Genomic DNA, 22599 nt, shown 5'->3' with positions numbered 1-22599 from the left:
TCCACTTACTTGCACACATAGCGGGGCCCACGGTGACAAGGCGTTAGTTTATACACTTGCTTCTTTTCTGAGAAAAGACCTCGCTCAACTTTTGCTGCATTTGATTCTGTTGCCCGTTCATGATAACGTGATTAGCATGGTGACAGATTTTCACTGAAAATCCAGAAGTGACATATCATAGATCTTTTAGTACATTGCATGCAAAGATGGGTAATAAGTAGGTTTTCAAGTAGCCCAATCAATGGTGTATCTGGCCTTTCGAATGGCGCCCCAGGTAGTGCGGTGCTAGCAACAGAGCAGAGGAGCTGCCTGGCCTGAGCATGGTGTTCTGTAGGACAGCCAGTGAAGATCTCTCCATCACAGTGTATCGTGGACAGTCTGCTGTGGACCCTGGAGAGAGGGAAGGGTGGGAATTAGGATGTTAGACAGCGTGCAAAAACAGGAATGAGGAGCATCCAGAGTAGGCCCGGAGCGGAGCCCCCAGCAACCGCATGCAGGTGGCCGTGACCGACCGAATCAGTACTGGTGGATTGTGACATGCCCTGCGAGGACCCAGGGTGCAGGTGTTCAAGTGGCCTTGTCAGCACAGCACACAGTAGGCCTGGCCGCTAATCTGTCTGTTCTTGCCTCCCTTTAGTGATGAATCATCAACACCAGCAGCAAATGGCAGCCAGTAACCTGAACCCGCCGACCCACCCTGCTCAGAACCCACCCGCAGGGCTCATGCCCATGCCCAATGCGCTGACCACGCAGCAGCAGCAGCAGCAGAAGCTGCGCCTTCAGAGAATTCAGATGGAGAGAGAGAGGATCCGGATGCGCCAAGAGGAGCTCATCAGGCAGGTAAGGCCTTGCACGGTATGGGGCGGTCCTGGGAGTCCAGGCTGAGGCGGTGTTTGCAGTCAGGGTAAACCTTTTCCTCAAAGCCAGTTTGTTCCCCACAAACCTGTCTGCGTGGTCTTCAGAGCTGAATTGATGAGGGCAAGGTCTAGTTCTGTGCTTGCGGCTGCTAGTTTTGGCTTTCACCGATGGTATTCCAAAAGGGTGGAGAGAAAGGGGCACGTTTTGACCAATTGCTGTTGAACAAAATTTCCCAAACCCAAGTGGCTTAAAACGATAGCCTTTAAAACATTTTTAAAAAATTCAATTACACAATTGCGTGGGGCAGGAATTTGGGCAGGGCTCAGTGTGGCTAGTCTTCTCTTCTCGGGGGCTGGGGGTGGGGTGGTATATAACTGGTGGGTTGGGCGGTCTGAAGGGTCGCAGGTGGCCGCCCTCCTGTGTGGCGAGTGGACAGTCACCTGTCCATGCGCCGGGCTTCAGTCCTGACTGAGCCTGGTCTTCAACTATCCTCTGGATGGCATCGGCCGCCCAGGGCAGCTCAGACTCTCCCAGAAGCAATGTTCCAGGAGGCAGGGAGGGGGCTGCCGGTTCTCAGGGCCCGGCTCTGGAAGCCGTCGCAGTCCCTGTAGCCAGAGTCCTTGGGGTCCAAACAGTAGCAGAGCACACCTGGATGAAGGCAGAGGGTGGAGGGGACATTCCTCAGGGGAAAGACAGAGCTCATTCTGCCAGGGTGCATAGAGAGAGGGGCGGAGGGGAGGGGTAAAGGGAGAAGGAAAATGGTGCTACCATGAGCGTGGACAGTGAGCTCGGCAAACCTCCCTGGACTCTGTGCCGTCCCTCCCTTCATTCCTTGGCCGCGGTGTGTCCACCGTGTGTCAGGCTGAGCCTGGCCCATCAGAAACATGTTTGGGAGGGAAAGAACCCCCAGGGTCCCCCCTCACGCCCATGGCTGGGCGTACGGAAGAGCAGAAACGCGTTCGTCCGCGCAGCGAAACGCACGTAGCTCGTGTTTGCGGATGTCATAAATCTCACTGGCTGCGTCTCGGGGAGGAGAGCTTCAGTTTGTCCTTCTCATTTTCAGACGTTGCTTTGTGACTCACGCGGCTCGAGATGGATGGGTCACCCCTTTCCTCCAGTTTAAGGAAATGGGGCATTCAGACTGTTCCAGAGAACTGTATTCCGAGCGAGGGGTGTCCTCCTTGTAAACACATTTTTCTTTTAAGTTCCTTCTGGTGCGCTACATCTGTGGGGTGGCGGGGTGGCGTGTCGCTGGTGGCTGAGCCCGTCTGAAGGTTCCCAGGCTCTCCTGTGTGGCACCGTGGTGAGAGAAGCTGGAAGCCTGCCGCACGCCCGCCCATGCTCCGGCTTCAGTCCTGACTGAGCCGGCGATCAGCTTTTCATTCCTGATTCCATACACGAAGCATATTATTTCTCTGCACAGAAACGCTAGGGCCCGTGTAATGTCAGATAGAGTGCCGGTGAAGAATAGTTCCTTAGACATGACTCCAAAGCTCAGTGCCACCAAGCCGGTGCCGACTCTCGCCTGCTCCAGATGAGACATGGTGCGCGCTGCCACCCAGCGTCCCTCTGGAGTTGAGAGCTGCGAGCGGGGCCTCCCACAGCTACACGGGGCCTGCGGCTCGACGCCCGAACTTGCGTACTTATTTCACGCGGGCCGGTGTTTCTTCTGTTTTCAGAAATGTAAGATCATGTCTCTGGGCAGGAAATAGCGATATCACGAGTCTCTGTCTTTGGAGAATTCCAGGTGGGATACTTTTTTCCTCCTTGACACTGTAGCCTAAACCACACAGGGTCGCAGTGGCATTTATAAATCCCAAGAGTGAGCCATCCTTGATTTGGGTTGGATTTGATTTTTTACATAAAGCTATAACCCTTCTTACCCCCCCCCAAAAAAAAACCCCAAAATCTCTTTCTCTGTTTCCAACTACCCCTGTGTGTCTCTTGTGCCTGCCCTCCTCTGTCTTGCCCACAGAAAGGGGTGGGGAGTAGCAACGCAGAAGTATAGTTCTCTGCCCATCTGCCGAGAGACCTGATTGTTGAGGGGGCGGGGTGTGTGTGTGTGTGTGTGTGTGAGTGTGTGTGTGTGTGTGTGTGTGTGTGTGTGTGTGTGTGTGTGTGATGCGCATCACCTTGTGGGGTTCATCTGGTGTGGTGCTCAGCCTCACCGTGTGTCTGGGCCAGACCAGGCGAGGCCAAGGAGATGCAACAGAAGTCTAAGTGACATCTAATCTGCTTAACTGCCCTGCAGCATCTGAGAGAAACATGAAGGGACGGGAGAATGATGGCCCGGGGGAGGTGTGAAGGGTACCTCTTTCACCCCTGCCCTGGGGAATCAGGGCTGCCTGGCCTGTGTCCTTGGCCAGCGGACAGGTTGGAGTCAGCCTGCTATCCTTGGCTTTTGGAGCACCTCATTCCACAGCCTATCCCGGGTGGCTTCCCTTCAGGCAGGCCTAGACCCACCCTAAAGAGAAGTCTCAGGCGGGAGACACTGTCTCGTGCTTTTTCCATAGAATGGGGGGAGGTTGGCCACCCTGGACCGCTGGGCGAATTTGATCAGTCAGTAATGAATGTGAACATGTCCTGGGAATGGGTGTGTGCAGGGCCCTTTTCTTCCTACTCCTGGGGCAGGGCCCTCGCCCACTCCTCACCTCTCAAATATCAGCCAGCATTTTGTATGTACAGCAATCGTAAAAGACAAACAAACCAAAGAGAATCTGGCTGTTGGCTCATTAATGATGGGGTCTGGCCGTAACTCCCGCAGAGGTCTAAGGCAGTGCCGCAGAAGCAAGGCCTGGCGATCTGCTTTGTAAAACGGTAGCCAAAGAAAACCTACATTACTGATGAGGTCATCACAGGTCAGAATCGATCCCTAGACTGACAGGGTGTTTTGTCTTGTTTGGGGGAGCCGTCCTAGCAGGAGAGTTCCAGTAATGACATCTGATAAATGCATGGATTGCCAGGCATGTGACAGGCTCTCTGAGCACAGTGGTACTGGGAGCAGGGCGGGGAGCAGGGCGGGCACAAAGTGGGATCTGCGGTCTCGTGGCCATCGATCACAGGCACTATAGAGACGGGGCTTGCGTGAAGACAGTCCCCAGTACTCATTAGAATGAGAGTGGTGTTTCTGCTAAGTTCTCCAAAAGGACCTGAGATGATTTCGGGTTCACTTAAAAAAGCCGCCTTAGAAAAGAAAGCAATAGCCTATTCCGCTGGAGCTTGGTGAGGCTTTTGGTGTGTTCTCCGCTTCCCCTCCATCGTTATTTTTGTCTTTTAAGAAGTGAGGATTTAGTGTTGTGGTGGTGGTTTTTGTTTTGAGAGACATGTAAGGTTTTTTAAAATTTTTAAATAAAATGAAAAAAAAAGACAAATTATCAAGGGTTCATGAGGGAGGGGGAAAATGAGCTGATACCAAGGGCTCAAGTAGAAAGAAAATGTTTTGAAATTGATGATGGCAACCTGTGTACACATGTGCTTGACACAGTGGATGGATAGATGTGACAAGAGCTGTAAGAGCCTCCAATAGAATGATTTTTAAAAAGCGAGAATGAAGAAAATGTTCTTTAAAAATTGCACTATATAGTTTATTAAAGTTTTTCTTGGATGAAGAAAAGGAAACATTTTTCTAAGGCGGAAGGAGATGGACAAAGAAAGCTTCGTGCTGCAGGGCCCCACGTCTGTGGCCTTCCGGAAGAGGCAGGAGTGTAGGCGTGGCAAACTGGTCCATGATGGCCAGGGAGCATCCGGGGTGGGGGAGGGGTGGTGACAGCGGGGAAGCCATAGTGAATGTGGGGGCCTGGCATGCTCTGTGTCTCCACAGCGCTACTTGTGTCACAACTTGGTGACCTAGCAAGACGCAGAGCTGGACCATAAAGGTGAATTTCCCAAAGTGAATTTTACTGTTTTGTTTTTTTTAATTGGGAAAAAGAAGGTGGGGGGAGGGGAAATCATGACACAAAAACCCAGAGCGGGCGCTGCCCAGAGCCCAAATGATCAGTCAGGATGGCGAAAGGTGACCCCAAGAAACCAAAAGGCCAGACGTCTGCTGACACCTGCTTTGTGCAGACGTGCAGACAAGAACCTAAGAAAAATCCAGAGATCCCTGTCCATTTTGCCAAATTTCCCAAGAAGTGGTCTGAACGGTGGAAGACCATGTCTGGGAAGGAGAAATCCAAAGTGGATGAGATGGTGGTGGCGGACAAAGTGTGGTAGGACCGGGAAATGAAGGACTATGGGCCAGTTCAGGGCAGCTAGAAGAAGGGCCCCCACTCCCAAACGGCCGCCATCAGGATCCTTCCTCTTCTGTTCTGAATTCCGCCCAAGATCAGATCTACAAACCTAGCATCTCCACGGCCGATGTGGCCAAAAAGCTGGGTGAGATGTGGGATTACTTGAGTGACAGTGAGAAGCAGCCTTACATCCACAAGGTGGCAAAGCTGAAGGAGAAGTATGAAAAGGTAAAGGCACCCAAGGGCTCCCCTGGCTCCCCTGAGCCCCCAATGCCTGGGTGGGTGGGCAAGCAATAGCCCGGGAGGGTGTGGCTTGGATGACTTTACTCCTTTGTGTCCCAGGCTTGCGGTACTGTGGTGGGGGTGGGGTGGGGGGCTGTAGCCAGAATGGGATATCCTGCCAGGATGTTGCAGACTCTAAGTCTAAGGCCAGGTTTGATGGTGCGAAGGGTCCCACCAAAGTTACCCAGACAGAGGTGGAAGAGGAAGATGAAGAAGATGAGGAGGAAGAGGAGGAGGAGGAGGAGGAAGATGAATAAAGACCGGTTTCTTTGTCTCCTTGTGAATACCTTAGAGTAGGGAGTGCCTGGGATTGCCACGTCTCGGTACCCTCCTCAGGCTCAATTCCACAGTTGGGTCATGATCATAGTGCTCTAGAACCTGTCCAGGATCTACGTGACGTGGTCAGGGGGTCCGGAACACCCCGGAACTGGATCAAAATTGTACATATTTCCATGTATTCGTAAAAGAAAAGGTGCCTGTGGGCCCCTCGGTATGTTCCCTCTGCTGTGGAGCTGACAAGGCACTGATGCTCGTGTTTGTTGGTTTGTCCCCGTGGTGAGGTGGGGATCACTAAGTGGTGATCGGCTGGGACTCCCGCGTTCCACACTGCACATATCGATGTTTGTAAAGACACAAAATGAAAGAAAGAAGGAGGTAGCCAGGACACATCGAGGCAGGGGGTGGGGTGAGGCGCCCTTAGGAGGGGCCGGAAGGCAGGGCTTGCGCGGTGAAGCTGACCTGTTGACACTGTGGGGGCCGTCCATTTAGCTTCAGGTTGTCTTATTTCTGTATTTAGTGACATAGCTGGCGTGAGAAGTGTTTGCTTCTTTTTTCTTTACTTGAGGGCGAACGTTTCGACCAGTTTTTGAGCAAACTGTCGACCTCTTCATTGTCAGCGATGAGCGCTGTTTTGATGGAGCCATCTGGACGTAAACCCGCTTTGCAGTGTTCTGGGGCTTTGGTTTTTTGTTTTGTTTTGGTTTGGTTTTTGTATATTTAGAATGCTGAAATGTTTTTGAAATTAAATAAACAGTGTTACATTTTTTTCAAACTAAAACACAAACAATGCCCAGAGCATACGTTCATCATAGAAAAGGTTGACAACACTCAAACACAAGAGAAGAATCTTTTCCTACGACTTACAGAAGGCGTCTGTAACTCCTTTTCCATTCTTTTTGTTTGAAGCTGCATGTAGACTTTGTTTTTAAAGTTTTAATCATTCTGTTGGGAACTCTTACAGATACCATAGCATCCCAGAACTCACTCGCATTGGGCAGTGTTGTACAGTTTGGGGTTTGTTGGGACAGATTGGGGGGGTGTGATCAGACTGCTCCGTCTTCCTTGCTCTCTGCATACACTGCGAGGTTATATGCTGACCGTGTAGCCGTCAGGGACACTGTGCTCTGACTTGGACTGGGGCCTGGGACTGGCTCCACCCCAACGTGGTGGTGGACTTCAAGGGACAGGGCTGCCCGGGGTCCTGTGTGAAGCAGGAATGGACATCCTTTTAGAACGAGGAGCCATGCTGGCCCACACGGTCCTCCAGACTATGCCGCTGTTCCCACTTAAAATGCAACAGAGCGCTTGCTTGGTGTCTTCCAGGGCCTGACTGCAACGCTAGCAAAGGAAATGGAAAATTTTAGTAACTGCTAAGAATTGAGAAAGGGGCTCTGCACCCTGCTTGTGCGTGTCACAGAAGAACCCTGACGCGAGAACAGGCGCTTGGCTTTGCGACGCTCCTTTCAGCAGAAGGCTGCAGGGCCTCCGGCTCCCATTTTAACCCAGGGCCCTCTTTCTCCTGAGCCTGAAAGGCTGTCATTGAAGCAACCTCTGCTGCTCTTTCCTCCTCCTCCAGAGGCAGCATTGCTGGGATTTCCAAACAAATCCCGCTCTGTTGTTTTGCCTCCATCCCTTTCCTTAATTGGGGGTTGGTGGACAGGACGACTACAGCGCCTGGACAGAAATGCTGACTAAGCCTGGCCTCTGGTTGCCGAGGCGACTGGGATGGGGCTTGGGCGGGAGGCCGCAGAATTCTCCTGGCAGGTCCCGCAGATTTCAGTTCGGGCTACAGCCACTGCCAAGTCGGACTGGCCAGCTGGCCCCTCTCACAGCCCTTCCTGCCCAAGGGCTCCGTGGTGGACACGCCCGGCTGTGAACAGAGCTGGTCTGGGGAAGCTTAGGAGAGAGGTTACAACGTGTCATCTCGCAGCGGATCTGTGGCTGTGTTATAAGAGTCTCTCCTTCAGAACGCCGCTTGAGTCGTAAGAAAAATAAAAGAGCCAAACTCGACACGCAGAACTCCGTCTCAGAGTTGACTGGGATGTTAGAGGCCCTTTAGTCCAGCACATAATCACTCTCTAAGTCCTTCGGGACTGACCGGGAGGTGCCCCGCTGGAAGAGATGATGGGCAAGGAAAATCCCCCGGGCCTTTGTGCTCTGTGACACACAGGGCGACAGTGAGTCAGGATGACTAACGACCTCACCGTAGTACTCGGAGAGGTGAAGTGCACCTTTTTTCAGCAGATGTTCAAGGTTTTAAATGTACAGGGATGCTACCGACCTGCTGCCTACCCAGCAAGCTTCCCGTCTGCTTATCCCCAGATCTTCCCCTTGCCAAGAAGCCCTAGAAAGAATTCATTTTCTGCAATGTTACGTAGTGTTCCCTTGCTGAAAAATAATACCGACCGGAACCGGAGAACTAGTTGCGTTGCAATTGGACCAATTCCACCTCACTGGTAGTGACCCTCCAGGACAGAACAGACTCACCCCGGTAGTGTTTCTAAGGCGGAGACTCACTATCTGAGAGAGGAGCTCTTCTACACCAGAGAAGACCCAAACCCGTTACCCATCAGGTTGAGTCCACATGCAGACCCAGCCTTTAGGACAGAGCAGAGCTGCCCTGTCCATCGGGTTGCCAAGGCTGTATCTATGGATGGAAGCAGGGGCTGCATCTCTCTGCCACTGCCCCCTTTCCCATCTGTTTCCTCCCACCCTACCTTCACCATGGGACCAATCCAGGCGCTCACCTTTGTAGACTCCTTTCCCTTGCCAAGCGCTGTGAAGTTCGGGAGAGTGCCCCCAGAAGAAGGCTGCAGACAGCTGTTCCCCTTTTGAAGTACATTCCAGGGAGGCCAGGAGGTGGCTCGCTGGCTGGAGGGAGGTGCTGGTTCAGGCAGGGCTGTAATATGCCATTAGCTGCTGCTTGCTTTCTCACCTGCCTTCCCTGTTGATCCACTCAACAAGCTGCAGGCTAATGGAGAGAGGGGAGGAAAGGGTGTTTGAGGTTTGCCTCCCAGGACAAGGTCAACTTATATGAGTGCATCCCCCCAAACAACAACAACAACAACAACCCAAAACAGAATTGTGCTGGGTGGAATGGAGTTTTTGTAGTGCACATTTTCCCCCACTAGACTGGCATCCTGCAATTCTATCTGAGTTAGTGCACCCAGTGACATCACCTGGGAAGGTTCTCTCTGGTCACAATGAATTGTCTCATAAAAGCAGTTTCACTTGAACCTCGTTTTTTGTGATGGCCAATTTAAGAGATCAGTGTGTGGCTATGAAATTTTGTTTCCTGCTCGGGAAAAATGCCGCGGAAACTGCTGTGATGTTGAACACAGCTTCCAAGGACAGCACTATGGGGAAAACTCAAGTGTACGACTATTTTTTTTCTCATGTCAAAAAAGGTGAAACATCGATTGATGACAAACCTCATTTTGAACATTCACCAACTTCCTAATGGAACAAAAATGCCGATGCTTATGCATTTGGAATTCATTCTACCACGTCAGACTGTTAATCAAGCGTGCTAATGAGAAGTTCTGAAAAGATCACGTAACAGAATTCAAAAAAAGATGCCTGATTTGTGGCAGACGGGCACTAGTTTTGCCACCACGACAGTACAGCTGCTCATGCAGCCTTCTCAGTGTGCCAGTTTTTGGCAAAAAAAAAGCAAACAACCCCAAACAAACCAGCATGCCTCTCCTGCCCCATGCACCTTACTCACCTGACCTCACTCTGTGAGACTTCTTTTTGTTTCCATGAATGAAGAGAGACATGAAAGGACAGCAATTTGACCACATAGAAGAGGTGAAGAAGAAAAGAAGGGAGGGGCTGTCTACCATCCAACCAGATGAGTTTGAAAAATGTTTCCAAGAATGGAATCACAGATTTGACAAATGTATGAGTGTAATGGAGAGTACTCTGAAGGTGATAAGATTGCTTGGCTAAAAAAGATTTTTAATACATAGCTTTGAAAAAGGAAATTCTAGGTTTGGGGGAGCACCCCTGTGTACATCAGCATCTGTCCCTGACCTCCCTTAGCCCAGATGTTTACACACCACTCATCCCTCAGCCACTAAGAGTTCCAGGTACTGTGTCTGCAATCCAGAGATCTAGAGCAGTGGTTCTCCACCTTCCTAATGCCACGACCCATTAATACAGTTCCTCATGTTGTGGTAACTCCCCAACCATGAAATTATTTCCATCGCTACTTCATTGCTGTCATTTTGCTACTGTGATGAATAGGGCGACCCCGGTGAAAGGGTCGTTCAACCCCCAAAAGGGTCATGACCCTCAGGTTGAGAACCGCTGGTCTAGAGGAACAGCCCGCAAACTCTGAAAGAAGTGTCCACGCCTTTTCATTTCAGGCGTCTGCCCACCCGCAGCATGGAGGTAGGGAGAAAATGTTGCGGTTCTGGGGAGAGTGAAGGGTTAGGCGGACTAGGGGCAATGTTCCAGATCTTTCTGAAGCTGGACTTTAACATAGGAGCTTACATCATTGCTTGATAGGCTGTGAATTCCCACAATTCGAACTCCATCCCCTATCTATTGAAAAGGAGCCAAGGAGGTACCCGGTCGAGTATTTTTGCGATTTTCGAAAGGGGCACCGCGTGTGGAGCAGTCAGCAGGCTGTTTCCCCAGATCCTCCTCTGGACGGCCTGATGGTTGGCATTCCCCTTTTCTAGCTGGGAAAACAGGCTCAGGGAAGGGAAGTCATGTGCCAAAGTCCACCACGTGTAGGTGAATGGGGCTGAAAGCCTGCAGCCTGCCCACCTCAGTGCTTGGCTTTCCTTTGTCCGCCATGCTGTCGGTGGTGCTGTGAGTTAGGCATCGGCTGTTAGATGTAGAGTCGGTGCTTCTAACCCACCAGGCACTTTCTGGGAGAACGATGAGGCTGTCTGCTACCACAGAGATGGGCTTGAGTTTGGTGTGGTAGCTCTTGATTAGCTGCCTCACTGTGACAGATTTTCTGCATCCTGTATAACAGCAACGTCAGCTACTTTCATAACAGCTCACCTTTATCAACAGCTCAGCTAGCTCCTAGTAAGTCATCCTTCGGCCATCCGTCACCCCTCTCTGTTCCACAGAAGTTTTCTTAGTCCGGGCTACAGTAGTGTGGCAGTTGAAGACACCGAGGTCTGAGCCTTAAGAATAGCCCCAAAGCTAGTTTTAAAACAACAATCAGACCCTCCTTTTTCAGAGAGACTCCTATCATATCCGTGAAGTTTGTCCTTTATGTTAAAACCCTGGCTTCCATTCTGCTTTGTTTTTTTGGTTTGTTTGTTTGTTTGTTTTGTTACTTGGGTTGGTTGTTTTGTTGTTGTTGTTGTTGTTGTGGTTTGTTTTTCACTCAATTCATGAACAGAAACAAAAAAATATTTTCGTTCTGTGAAAGTTTAGAAATTTCCAAGTGGTCTAATGAAGTGACATTCAACTTCCCGCCTTTCTCCGCTTATATGAAGCAATAACTATGCGCTAAACCCAAAGTCTTGCAAACCTCTTCTTGCTGTCAGGGGGTGGAGGGGCAGGAGAAGTGGAAATCAACCGTAGCCACATTTTCTGAGCCTTGCCAACGCATCCCAATCAGTGTCACACTGAGTGTCATCCTTCCGAGGTGAAAGCTCACCAAGAAGACGTGTCTCACCTCTGAACCCGGATCGGTTACACGTGGTTCACGTGACTTGTACAAGTGTTGCATTTTGTATTTTGAGATGATAATCATTAGTTCACGCCTAGGAGAAGATCGCCTGAGCCAAGGCCCGTTCTAAGCACCTTAACACAGGTAACTGCAGGGAGCTGCTGGCCCATCAGGATGCCTTCACTCAGGCCCGGTTTCTCTCTCAAGTTTGTTATTCAGGTATATGCAGCATTCTTCAACCCTTTGACGGTGGGAAAGGTAATGCCAGTGCCCTACAGACAGGAAGTCCCCTATGTGGCATTTCCTGTCACAGCCTGGCCCAGTCTCCAGAAGAGTTAGGGGAACCGCGGGAGACTAAAGAAGGGCCTGGGCCCCTCTGTTGACCCTGACATTAAAACACAGGGAGCCAGTGTGGAAGGGCACCGAAAAGTGTTTTCTCTGATATAAGTTCCTTCAGATCTTGTTATTAAAGACAGTCCTCGTGGACTAGCTCTGTTTTCAGCCGCCAACAGCCTTGCCTGTCTGTCGGACACAGGCTAGGAGCAAATTAAATGAGAAGGAATGTGTACAACTCTCTATTTTATATGTTAGTCCCCAATTTTTATTCTTCAATTGGTAAGTTTAATTTTCATGTTATATTTCATCTCAGACGACAGGTAGTTTACTTAACATTATCCATACCCTTATCTACTTACATAAGTATACACACACACATACTACACATATAGATGAGACAAATGGGTAAGAGTTGTCTTATGAAATTATATAAATGATTCTTATTCTATATACGCTCTGCTGGAAATTACAAATCCATCAGTTTTCCTAAACATTATACCATTTTTATCAAGTGCAGAGAAGTTCACAGCCTTTTTGCATTATACACGTTGTATACTATAACCAATATAGATGTTTTCAAGGGCATTTGTTTAGGGGTAAACTCCAGCATGTATTCTGAGTGCACAGGGTGATTTGTTTTACATGCAGAATGTTAGCATCCAGATGTGCCTTGCATTGATGGTACACAGTGCCCTGCAGGCCACAGCCTGGCTTCCCTGTTTTCAAGCTGTGGTTTGGAGTATTGGCGGGTGCCTGAGGGATTGGCACTGCCGGATGCCAGTCTCCTCAGCTAGTTTCAGACAGGCACTTTCCACTGTTTTTCCATACCGGGCTTCCAAGCAAGCTTTTGTTTGAAAATAGGGTTTCTCCCACCACATAGAAACAGTCACTGTGAAACAATCCCATTTTCTATGTCTATCCGTGATTTAAATTATGTACTAAACTTGTCTTTTATTAAGACCATCATTGCTGTCGTCATCCTTTAATGGATTAAGGAGGGCATCGGCGTGGGCTGGGCACTGTGGTTCCTTGCACCGTGAAGGGGCAGAAGTGAACCAACGGCCTTTCCTAGTCAGGGTGCTGATTTTGGTGTAAGTTTTTTTAATGTGTTTTGTTTTTTTATCACTTGGGTCTGAGCACACTGAGACTCAAACTGCCATAACTCTGGAGAATGCTGCAGTGAACTCTAGTAACCTGCAGTTTTATAGGCGATGACTTCACTGGGACTTGTCTAGACAGCAGCTACGCTCCACAGTCATAGCGTGTCAGGGCCGGAAGAGATCTCAAAGATACTGTTACTTCCATGGCCTGAATGTTCTGTTTTCCCTCGTATCTGTGCTTTGGGGGCTTGGGGGAGGCAGAGACCAGTGACTTCGGCATGGAAAGTGGGAAGCTGATGGGTCTAAACCTGGGGGAGGGCCTACCCTTGGCATGGGATGCAAACCTACAGAATGCGCTGCTCTGAAAAGAGCAGTGTGTTGGAAAGGAGTTGGGTGTCGGGTCATGTTTGCCAAAATGAGAGAGGCTACAGCTAGAGGAAGTGGCTGGAGTTCATAAACTTGCAACTTTTCAGGTGGAGTCTCCTCAACAAAATAGTGGAGACCTAAACCCCACCTGTAGACAGTTGGACATCCCCCTTCAGAAGGGTCACAAGGAAGAGACCAGCCAGCCAGGGGGCAGTATAGCACCAATGAAACATAACTTTCCTCTAGTTCTTTAATGCTCTCCCTACCCCCACTATCATGACCTTAATTCTACCTTACAAATCCGGCTAGACTGGAGCATGTACAGTGGTACAAATAAGAGCTGGAAACACAGGGAAACCAGGACAGATAACCCCCTCAGGACCAATATTGAGAGTAGAGATACCAGGAGGGTAAGGGGAAGGTGGGGAGAGAAAGGGGGAACCAATCACAATGATCTACATATAACACCTTCCCAAGGGGATGGACAACAGAAAAGTGGGTGAAGGTCAACAATGATCGATGTAAGACATGAAAAAAAAAAAGAAAGGATAAATTATCAAGGGTTGGGAGGAAAGTTAGGGGAGGGGGAAGTGAGGAGCTGATACCAAGGGCTCGAGTAGAAAGAAAATGTTTTGAGAATGATGATGGCAATAAATGTACAAATGTGTTGGACACGATGGATGTATGGATTGTGATAAGAGCTGTACAAGCCCCCAGTAACATGATGTTTTTTTAAAGAAGATCAAAATAGTGCTCAGTTACAATATAATAGGAACTCGAGCACAACGTGTGTTGCGGAGGTGTCGTCAGCAATTAACCATACCAGTGATACGTGGTTTGCATCAGCCTGCTTCTTCGACCCGCAGGCGTTGAGACGAAGGAAAGGCACCTGATAGGAAAATTGGTGGACCACCACTCTGTTAACTGGCTGCTGTGCCCTTCTGACCAGTGACAGGAACCTGCCAGGTGTCACTTAATGTGGAGCCTGAACCCTGGGACCCCTCCTTTTTCCTGGCCCGAGAATGGCAGCCATCTGCAGTGGAGCTGGAGACCAGAGCAGTCCAAACGCTTTGAATCGGTGGATTTCGATTGGGTCTGAGAACCCAGGGCAGAAATAACTTGCCTCCAAGAGAGCATCCTGGGAGGCCTAAACTTGGCTGGGCGTTCAAACAGCAGCAGCCAAGGGGCAAACGTTAGCCGAGCTTCTCGTGAAAGTGGGGAAGGTGGCTTCCGGCTCTAGGACGTTCTCCAGAGAAAGATGGTCCTGCTGATGTGCTTTTTGGGAACACAGATAGAGTGCTGGGCGTTCGTGTGATGGGAAATGGCCCTGTGGTGTGCCCTTTGCTCCAATCCTTGAGACGATGCGTGACTCTCCCCTCTCTCTGTGGTGGTCCTGTTCCTGCAGGAGGCTGCCCTCTGTAGACAGCTCCCCGTGGAAGCCGCCGAGGCCATGGCCACGATCCAGGCTGCCGTCAACGCCCCGGCCATGACCCCAGACATGAGACCGATCACGAACAATGGCTCGGATCCTTTCCTCAATGGGTAAGTGGCTTTGGGAGGCATTTCTCTTACTTCTTTATTGTGGGGTCTCCAGTGCCTAAGTGTGGGGAGAAGTCGGGGTAGAAGTAGGGGTAGAAGTCAGAGGTGGGGGTGGGGTGGTTGGATAAAAAGCAAAGCAAAATAAGTCACCTATATGTCATAAAATCTTAAGTTCTGGTTCTCTGGCATAGAGCAAAAGTCCCAATCAGGAATCGTTATAAGGAGATGAGCTTACAGCTGGCACACCGTGGGGTGGGTAGTCATGCTTTGATAGAAACTTGCAGTTTTATCCCCAGCAGAGACAAAGGCATGGTGCAAAGAGAACAAAACACTTAGGTGGTCATAGTTATAGTCAAATCTGAGGAAAGCCTGTGGCTTAGCTCATCGTGTGATGTAGCGTGGACTTCCTGGTTTCGACCGGTGTGCTCTATTCGTATAAGCTGTTGTCCTTGGGAGAAGCCACGTGAAGGACACAGGGGAGCGCTCTGTGCTCTCTTTGCAACTTCCATGGGAGTCTAAACTTACTGTAAAACAGGAAATAATAATTTTTAAAAGGAATTCTTTTTTTAAAAAAAGAGGAAACATATGAGCGGAGAAAAGAGGAAAGTTACCCAGGAGTATATTCAACCTTAATTGTAGCTTTTAAACCTTTATTTCCTTTATCTTTTCTACTCCTGGAGAAGCTTATGGCAAGCGAATGATTGCAATTATAAGAGCTACTAAAGATAAAAAGACAGAAATGAAAAAAGGGGAGCAGACGCTTAAATGATTGTTTTTATAATATTTCAAATATCTGAGAAATTATCAAGAATAATATAAGAATTACCCATCTACCTACCCACCATCCAGTTTTGTCTCATTTTTTTCCAATGGGTTTGTAAAAATAAAGTTATGTTGGCGTATACTTCTTGTAGTGTATTACGATCTGTGTGATCATCGCCACAATCAGTTTCAGGACATGCCCTTCTGGTCCTCATTGTTGCCAGCTCCCCGTGACCCCTTCCTCCCCTCCATGTCCCTGGGCAGTTGTAAATCCAGCCACTGTCTCTGTAGATCTATCAGCCCTGGATTTCATAGACAGAAAATCATAGAAGACACAAACGGGAAGCAAACCAAGAAAGAGAGCAACACGCTAACCACCCCAACAATGACTAGACAAAACACAGATAAACCGCAATCCAAAAGAAAGCAGAAAATCCTGAAAACGGAAACAACTTTAAATGGATCAAAAGGAAGATCAAATGATAACTTTAACCTAACTAGACCTGCCATGATCGACTTTACAATGCTCTCTGTCTGATAACAAGTCTATTCACATCCCTAGACTATGGGCAGAGGGAATTCACCAGAGGCTTAATCCGTATGAGGACCCTGCAAATGGATTTTGGGCTTCCACTGCCATCCGTAGTCTTCTGCCAACCAGGTGCCTCACAATTTCAGCTCTGATACCGTTCCCTCCTTTGGACTCGGATTTTATTCCTTACAATCCTTTGGATCACACAGGCTGGTGTTATTCTTCTCTGTGGACTTCGATAATGCCTTCCTTAGATGGCTGCTTATTTGCAGACAAGCCTTTAAGACCTCCCGTACTATTCTTTCTGATAGACACCATCTGGTTTCTTCACCACACCTTGATGGTTTGGGTCTGTCTTTTTTTTTTAAATAAGAAACTTGCAAATATTTTACTCCTACCCCTACCACCACTGAATCCTCATTTCCCTCCCTTCTTTCTTCTTCAGTGATAGCAACTGTCCCGAAATTGCCGTGTGTCCAGCAACAACCTCTCATCCGTGTCACTACTTTTTCTTGTGTGTACCCAACAAGCAATAATCAATAGAGTTTTCTATATATTATATAGTTTTCTATGTAAGATTTGTTTCTGTAAGTGGTGTATATGTGTGTGTGAATGTATACATATGCATATGACTTGTGCTATTGAAGTCAATGTCACCCTCCTGTGAATAGCCCGTTTTATTAGCTTCTAAAGATAGATTTTCAAACTTATTTGGTCTATGCCTTCCTTTTCAAAAAAAAATTCCTCAGTGCATCGCTGTCAATTAAAAACTTGTGTACTATGGGCCACAGTCCAGGATAATGTGTGGTGCTGCTTTCACAGCACGCCCCGAACTGGTGCAGTGCCCCCCAGGGGGGAGGTGTTTTACCCACTTGGGGAAACGCTGGCTCGTACCTTCACTGTTGACCCTGAGCCTGAGAACTACAGTTCACCCCGTGGTGAGATGCACTTCCCTTCACCACCTGGGGAGCGGGGGAGAAGGGTCAGCTCTCGGGGTGTCGGGTGTTGATGGCTGTCTGTGAACTCTGCGGCTTCTCTGCCGAGCTCACCCGATGAATCTGCGCCTCTTGCTCCTCAGAGGGTCGTACCATTCGAGGGAACAGAGCACTGACAGCGGCCTGGGGCTGGGATGCTACAGCGTCCCGACGACTCCGGAAGACTTCCTCAGCAACGTGGACGAGATGGACACTGGTAGGAGCCGAGCGCTGTGGTTTACTTATTGTCTTTCTTTTATGTATTTTTCTTTTTAAGAAATATCATTTTATTGGGGGCTCGTACACCTCTTATCACGATCCATACATCCATCCATTGTGTCAAGCACATTTGTACATTTGCTGCCCTCATCATTCTCAAAACATTTGCTTTCTACTTGAGCCCTTAATATCAACTCATTTTCCCCTCTCTTACGACCTCTTGATAATTCATAAATTATTATTATTTTGTCATGTCTTACACTGTCCAATGTCTCCCTTCACCCACTTTTCTGTTGTACATCCCCAAGGAGGGGGTTATATGTAGATCCTTGTGATTGGTTCCACCTTTCTACGCCACCTTCCTTCCACCCTCTCACCACTGGTCCTGAAGGGATCATCTGTCCTGGATTCCCTGTGTTTCCAGTTCCCATCTGCACCAGCGTGCATCCTCTGGCCTAGCTGGGTTTGTGAGGTAGAAGTGGATCATGATAGTGGGGGGGGCGGGGCGGGGCAGGGGAGCACTGTGGTTTGAAACGGTCTCCCCAGTCACTGCAACTCTGAAATCCCGCCATTAAACGTCAGCATGCACAGGCGCCCCCACGCACTCTACCCACTTCTGCCTAGTCTACGCCAGAGAACGGTGTTTGGAGACCAAGGGTCGGATGAGTGTGCCTAAGTACACAGCTAGAGAGCTCATCTTACGCCACCAGACTGAGCCCCTTTCTCCTGCTCGACTCCATGGAAAGGACAGATACCTTTTCTCGTCTTCTCCCCTCGGGTCGCCTTCCTCCAGGACAGCATTCTCCCACCTGCATTCTGCAGAACTGTGGTTCCTTAGGATATCAGCACATTCCTCCAAAATAGAAAGGGGCAATTAAGTAGATCTAGGAAACACTAACTTTAAAATAAAACCGGTTCGCTTGTTGCAAGTCACTTCAAAACCTCAGCGTGCTCATGGGCAGTGTGTCCGATGGGAAGGGGAGTGGTAGGTGTGGAGGGCAGGGCCACATCTGCAGAGCCCACTGGAGAGAATGCTTTGAAAAAGAGGCCCAGGGCCATCAATGAAGAGAGGTTTTAATGACACGGTTAAAAGAAACTCCTTTCCTCCTGTCTTGGAACATGTGAGTACATACTGGTGTATCGTTAAACCCTGAGACGACAGCTCTGTACAAAGGTCTTCATCACAGGTGGAGTCTCGGCTGTCCTAAAACAGCCTCTGTCGAGGGGAGGCTCAGAGCGCAGAGCATGGCGCCTTAGCCTGCTCCTGGCTTCCCGCCCTGGGAGAAAGAGGGGCTTTCTACTCTGGCAGTGTTCCAGCCTGCCCTGCTGGGTCACCAGGGCTCAGCCTGTGAGCCGATGGCGGTGAGTTTGGGTCGCTGCTCATCTCCCTGGAATTCCCATGGAGAAACACCTAGGGACGGTTCGCCTGTCCTCTCTGCCTCCCTCACGCGTGCGGCCACCAGCTCAGTAGCCGTGCTGTGGCAGCTGAGAGTCAGCACCGAGGCGAATCTTTCTGGACCGGCCGCGAGCGTCTTCTTGGGCGTTCAGTGCAGGCGCGGGGGAACTAAATAAGCACACGTGCAGCGGACGTTTGGCCGCTTCCTTTCCCCCGGGGCTGCAGCGAGAGAACTGAAACACTGTCTCTCCTTTTCTTGCAGCAGAAAATGCAGGTCAGGCCCCGATGACCATCAGTGCCCAGCACACCCGCTTCCCTGACTTCCTTGACTGTCTTCCGGGAACAAACGTTGACCTGGGCACTTTGGAATCTGAAGACCTGATCCCCCTCTTCAACGACGTGGAGTCTGCTCTGAACAAAAGCGAGCCCTTCCTAACCTGGCTGTAATTGGTACCCTTGCCACGCACATGCAGCTGGTAGCCTGCCGTTTCCAGGGTCCCCTGGGAACCAGCAGTGGGCCAGCGCATGTCTGCAGGTGCACCCCTTTCTGTATCCAGGGCCCTTGCTCTGTCTTTTCCATGCGGCCAGCTTAATTGTGGCCCAGGCTTTGATTCGCAGTAGCTTCAGATGAATTCATAAATCAGTATTATATTGTCATCCTCTGCGAGCCCGCATTCCTGTGATGGCTGATGAAGATTTGTCTCTGCAGCATTAATGATTTGAAATGTTTCCCCCGCCCCCCCCCCTATAGCTTCATGATTAAGCTGTATGGGTGATCATTGAACATTAGAAATCAATTGATTAGAAATCACAAAAAGCTAGCCTCGGGAAGTTGCTCCTGGCCAGCGTCTTGGTCCAGGAAATGTGCACAAAAGTAAGACCTGATTTGCAATTTTCAACAAGTGTATTGTGGAAGTAATATCCAGTGCTTTAAATGCATATATATATATAGATATATATCTAACTTGAGCTTTAAAAATCAGTGTGAAACTCTGGTGGAGGGATACAGTGTAGCTCGGAATCCACGCTGGCTCCCAAGACTCTACAAAGGCCCACAGAGCCCCAATGTAGCCTTGCTCTGGCCGTCTCCTGCAGAGGCTGGAGCAGACTAGAGCAATCCCCACCCCACCCCACCCCATGGGAGCAGCTCTAGCCACACTGGGGGGTCTTGGGAAGACTCTAGCTTGGTACTAATTCCGAGCATTGACCCAACACACCCTTTCTTTAAAATTGTGCCTTGCTCTTTTCATTTTTTAAAAAAGTTTGCAGCTTAGAATTGGAGGTGGGTGGTGGTTCATAGCAGACAACACTAGATAGCCAAATGTTCCGGGTACATCGGCGGCAAGTCCATCGCTTGCCTCTTGAGATGGTTCTGGAAAATATGCAGCTGCCTTTTTTAGGGATGCCCAAGGCTTGTCATGATCTTATCCATGAGACTGTTTGAAGGATGAAACAAGTCTGACGGATGTGTGTGTAAAATCAAACAAACCCAAAAATGCCCTCTGTGGGTGGAAAGTGGAGACCTGTGTTTCTGAAGTCAGTTCGCGGATCTCTGCCCGTATCATCCTGACCTTGTTTGCTGCCATTGGTATGAAAAGGCCTGGCATATGTACTCAATACCTCTGATGTAACCAGGAATGTTTTCATAGCTTTTAAGGATGGAGAGAGCGTATCAGGCTCAACGTCGGCCTGCCATGCTGATGAAGTCCTCAACCGCGTAATCCTCCCAACCAACATTATTTATAATCTATGAACTTAACCTCTTTAAAATGTATGGTTTGGAGAAAGCATTAATAATTCAGGTCTCTGAGAGGAACCTTTTGATTCCCAAAGATGCTTCTTGGTGAGGGATCTCGAATCGGATCCTTTTTTTTTTTTTTTTGGCATGCCAGACAGGCTGGGGGCATGCAGAATACTTTTTTTACCGTATTGGGAAGAGGCAAGTGAGAAGGCAGAGATGAAGGAGGAAAGTTCAGTGAGTCTAGTTAAGGGAGAAACGACTCGTGGCAAAGTGGCAGGAGAGGAGTCGTAGTCCCCACCCCGCACCCCCATTGAAAAGAAGCAGGAGGTGGGAGAGGCGCCTGGCAAGAATGAAGCAATGATTTCCTGCTACAATGTTTATACCAAGAGTGTTGCTGAGGGAAGATGATGTTGGTGCACTTTAGGTGAGAAGAGGCGGGTAGGGCTGGTGGTGCCCTGCCCACGGTGTGGCTGGGCGTGCAGCAAACAAGCACACAAGCCTGCTGGGACTTCCAAGGCAATAGGAACGCTTCCCAAGATACCCATGGTCATGTCCCCCTAAGTCCTTTCCCTCTCTCTGAGCACTCTGGGAGAGATGGGTAGATAAATATCTACTTGGCTACTACATTGAAGGAGTACTTTTTTTTTCTTGTGTGTTAGCAATAGTTGCAAAAAGAGTTGCACATTCTAAGAAGAAAGAAAAACAAGGGACCTAACACAATGAAGCAGTGTTACTGTATTTAAGAAATATTTTTATAGACTCATTTTCAGGTTATTAAGCATAAGAAATGAGTATCCTCTCTCTCTTTAAAGTAATTAAAACAATGATGAATTCTGCATTACCAGTTTTTAAAGGTGATTCTCTAGGAGGGTTGTGGCATTAGAAAACACTAGATTTTAATTTTTTAGTGAAATGAGTTGGAACATTTATTCCTGAGCATCATAAATGCTCTTCCAAAATAAAGGATGGATCCTGACTGTATGTTGACTAATAGATACAGGATTGTGTGTGTGTGTGGGGGGGGGGTTAAGGCCACAAAGTGTGGCCGTTATCAGAAAACACTAAAACTAGAATCCCTAAAGGAGGGACAACTTTTACATGGGATGCTTTCTATCAGTGTAAATAAATTTTCCTGAAAAATTCATGATAAGGTGCTATATGGATGCTACATTTCTCACTATGAAGCAATGGCCAGGGTGTCTAGTCTTTTTCATCCTAAGTGAATCAATGAATACCTTTCCACCCAGTAAGTTAGCCGTGGAAAAGGTATTTTAGGAAGTGAAATTGAAAAAGACTTTCATAAATCTTTGATGGTTTTCCCCCTCCCCTGATAAAGTATCTCGAAGTGAATACATTGTCAAAACCGACCTGTAGCTCTGCTCAAACTAGGTGACCTCTAGAAGGTGTTCCGCCGTGGTGTTTAGGATGTGGGGTCCATTTTCCTTCACTCCTTCTGCCACCGAGCGGCAGCACGGGGAACACTGAGGATGTTAGTGGGCTGGTCAGGGTGCTGGTGATCACAGCTTGAGAGAAGGGTTCTCTGTTGAAGAAGGGGAATCTGAAGTGAGACAGGAATTCTACTTACATCTTGTGTCCTCATGATGTAAGGAGAAAGTAACTTCTGAAAGTGTAACTTTTGGGGGAGTGGGGAGTGACAATGGTTGATTAATTTAATTGGGAAAATGGGTGATTGACAGGGGCCATTCCCTAACACACTACATCATTTATATGCTAGTCTTTTTAAACTTTTTAAAAATGTTACTTCTGCATTTTGTAATATGACATATGTGCATTTATTTTTTAATTTAGAATGCTATGCATACCAGAGAGTACCCCGCCAAATCAATCGGATCAAACCATTTCCCCAAGGGTTTGGTACTGGTATTTCCTTTCCTGATTCTGTATAAGAAAAAATAAATACAATTGAATTTCCACTTGGAGCCTTTGCCTTTGTGTGTGTGTGTGTACCTTTCATTGAGAGTCTGGGGGGTGATTCTGAAGTGATGCTTATGAACCCTTCTTGGCAGAGGGCAGGAAATAACATTCTGTCGGCAAATGGTTTGTGGGCTCAGGTCTGGTTCTTCACATTGTGAATCCTCACGAGTTTCTGCTTCCTGCTCCACCTGGAGTATCCCAGCGAGAGCTCGGAAAGGTTGGTATGCTTTAGATGGGAAAAGATGGGAAGCACTTAGTACCCAAGATTTAAAAACCTGCAGTACGGCTTCCACCTCCGCACAACGAAAACAAAATTCCTCACAACTGGACCAGTTAGCGAGGTAGAGGAGCCAAAGGTCACAGCGGTTGGGGCTCTCATTTTCTGGTTCTACCACGAACGCCTATGGAAG

At 48.7% G+C, this 22599-nt stretch overlaps 1 protein-coding gene across 4 annotated transcripts in view; it reads left to right on the top strand.

Moving 5' to 3' along the window:
• Window positions 1–22188, top strand: part of WWTR1 (WW domain containing transcription regulator 1) — a 133715-nt gene extending 111527 nt beyond the window's left edge. Inside the window, exons 4-8 of one of the 4 annotated variants that reach the window (XM_075555922.1) lie at window positions 638–840; window positions 14497–14633; window positions 15955–16053; window positions 17003–17115; window positions 18779–22188. In XM_075555922.1, the coding sequence (XP_075412037.1) occupies window positions 638–840; window positions 14497–14633; window positions 15955–16053; window positions 17003–17115; window positions 18779–18960 (734 nt within the window). In that variant the 3' untranslated portion in view covers window positions 18961–22188. Of the gene's footprint in view, window positions 1–637; window positions 841–14496; window positions 14634–15954; window positions 16054–17002; window positions 17116–18775 lie in introns of all 4 variants that reach the window. The other 3 variants (XM_075555921.1, XM_075555924.1, XM_075555923.1) reach the window with 3 other exon arrangements.
• The last annotated feature ends 411 nt before the right edge of the window (window positions 22189–22599 follow it).

The sequence above is a fragment of the Tenrec ecaudatus genome, chromosome 8 (genome assembly GCF_050624435.1).
Source record: "Tenrec ecaudatus isolate mTenEca1 chromosome 8, mTenEca1.hap1, whole genome shotgun sequence".
Taxonomy (NCBI): Eukaryota; Metazoa; Chordata; class Mammalia; order Afrosoricida; family Tenrecidae; genus Tenrec; species Tenrec ecaudatus.
Note: the sequence above shows the minus strand (reverse complement) of the source record. Positions and strands in the feature narration are given on the sequence as shown.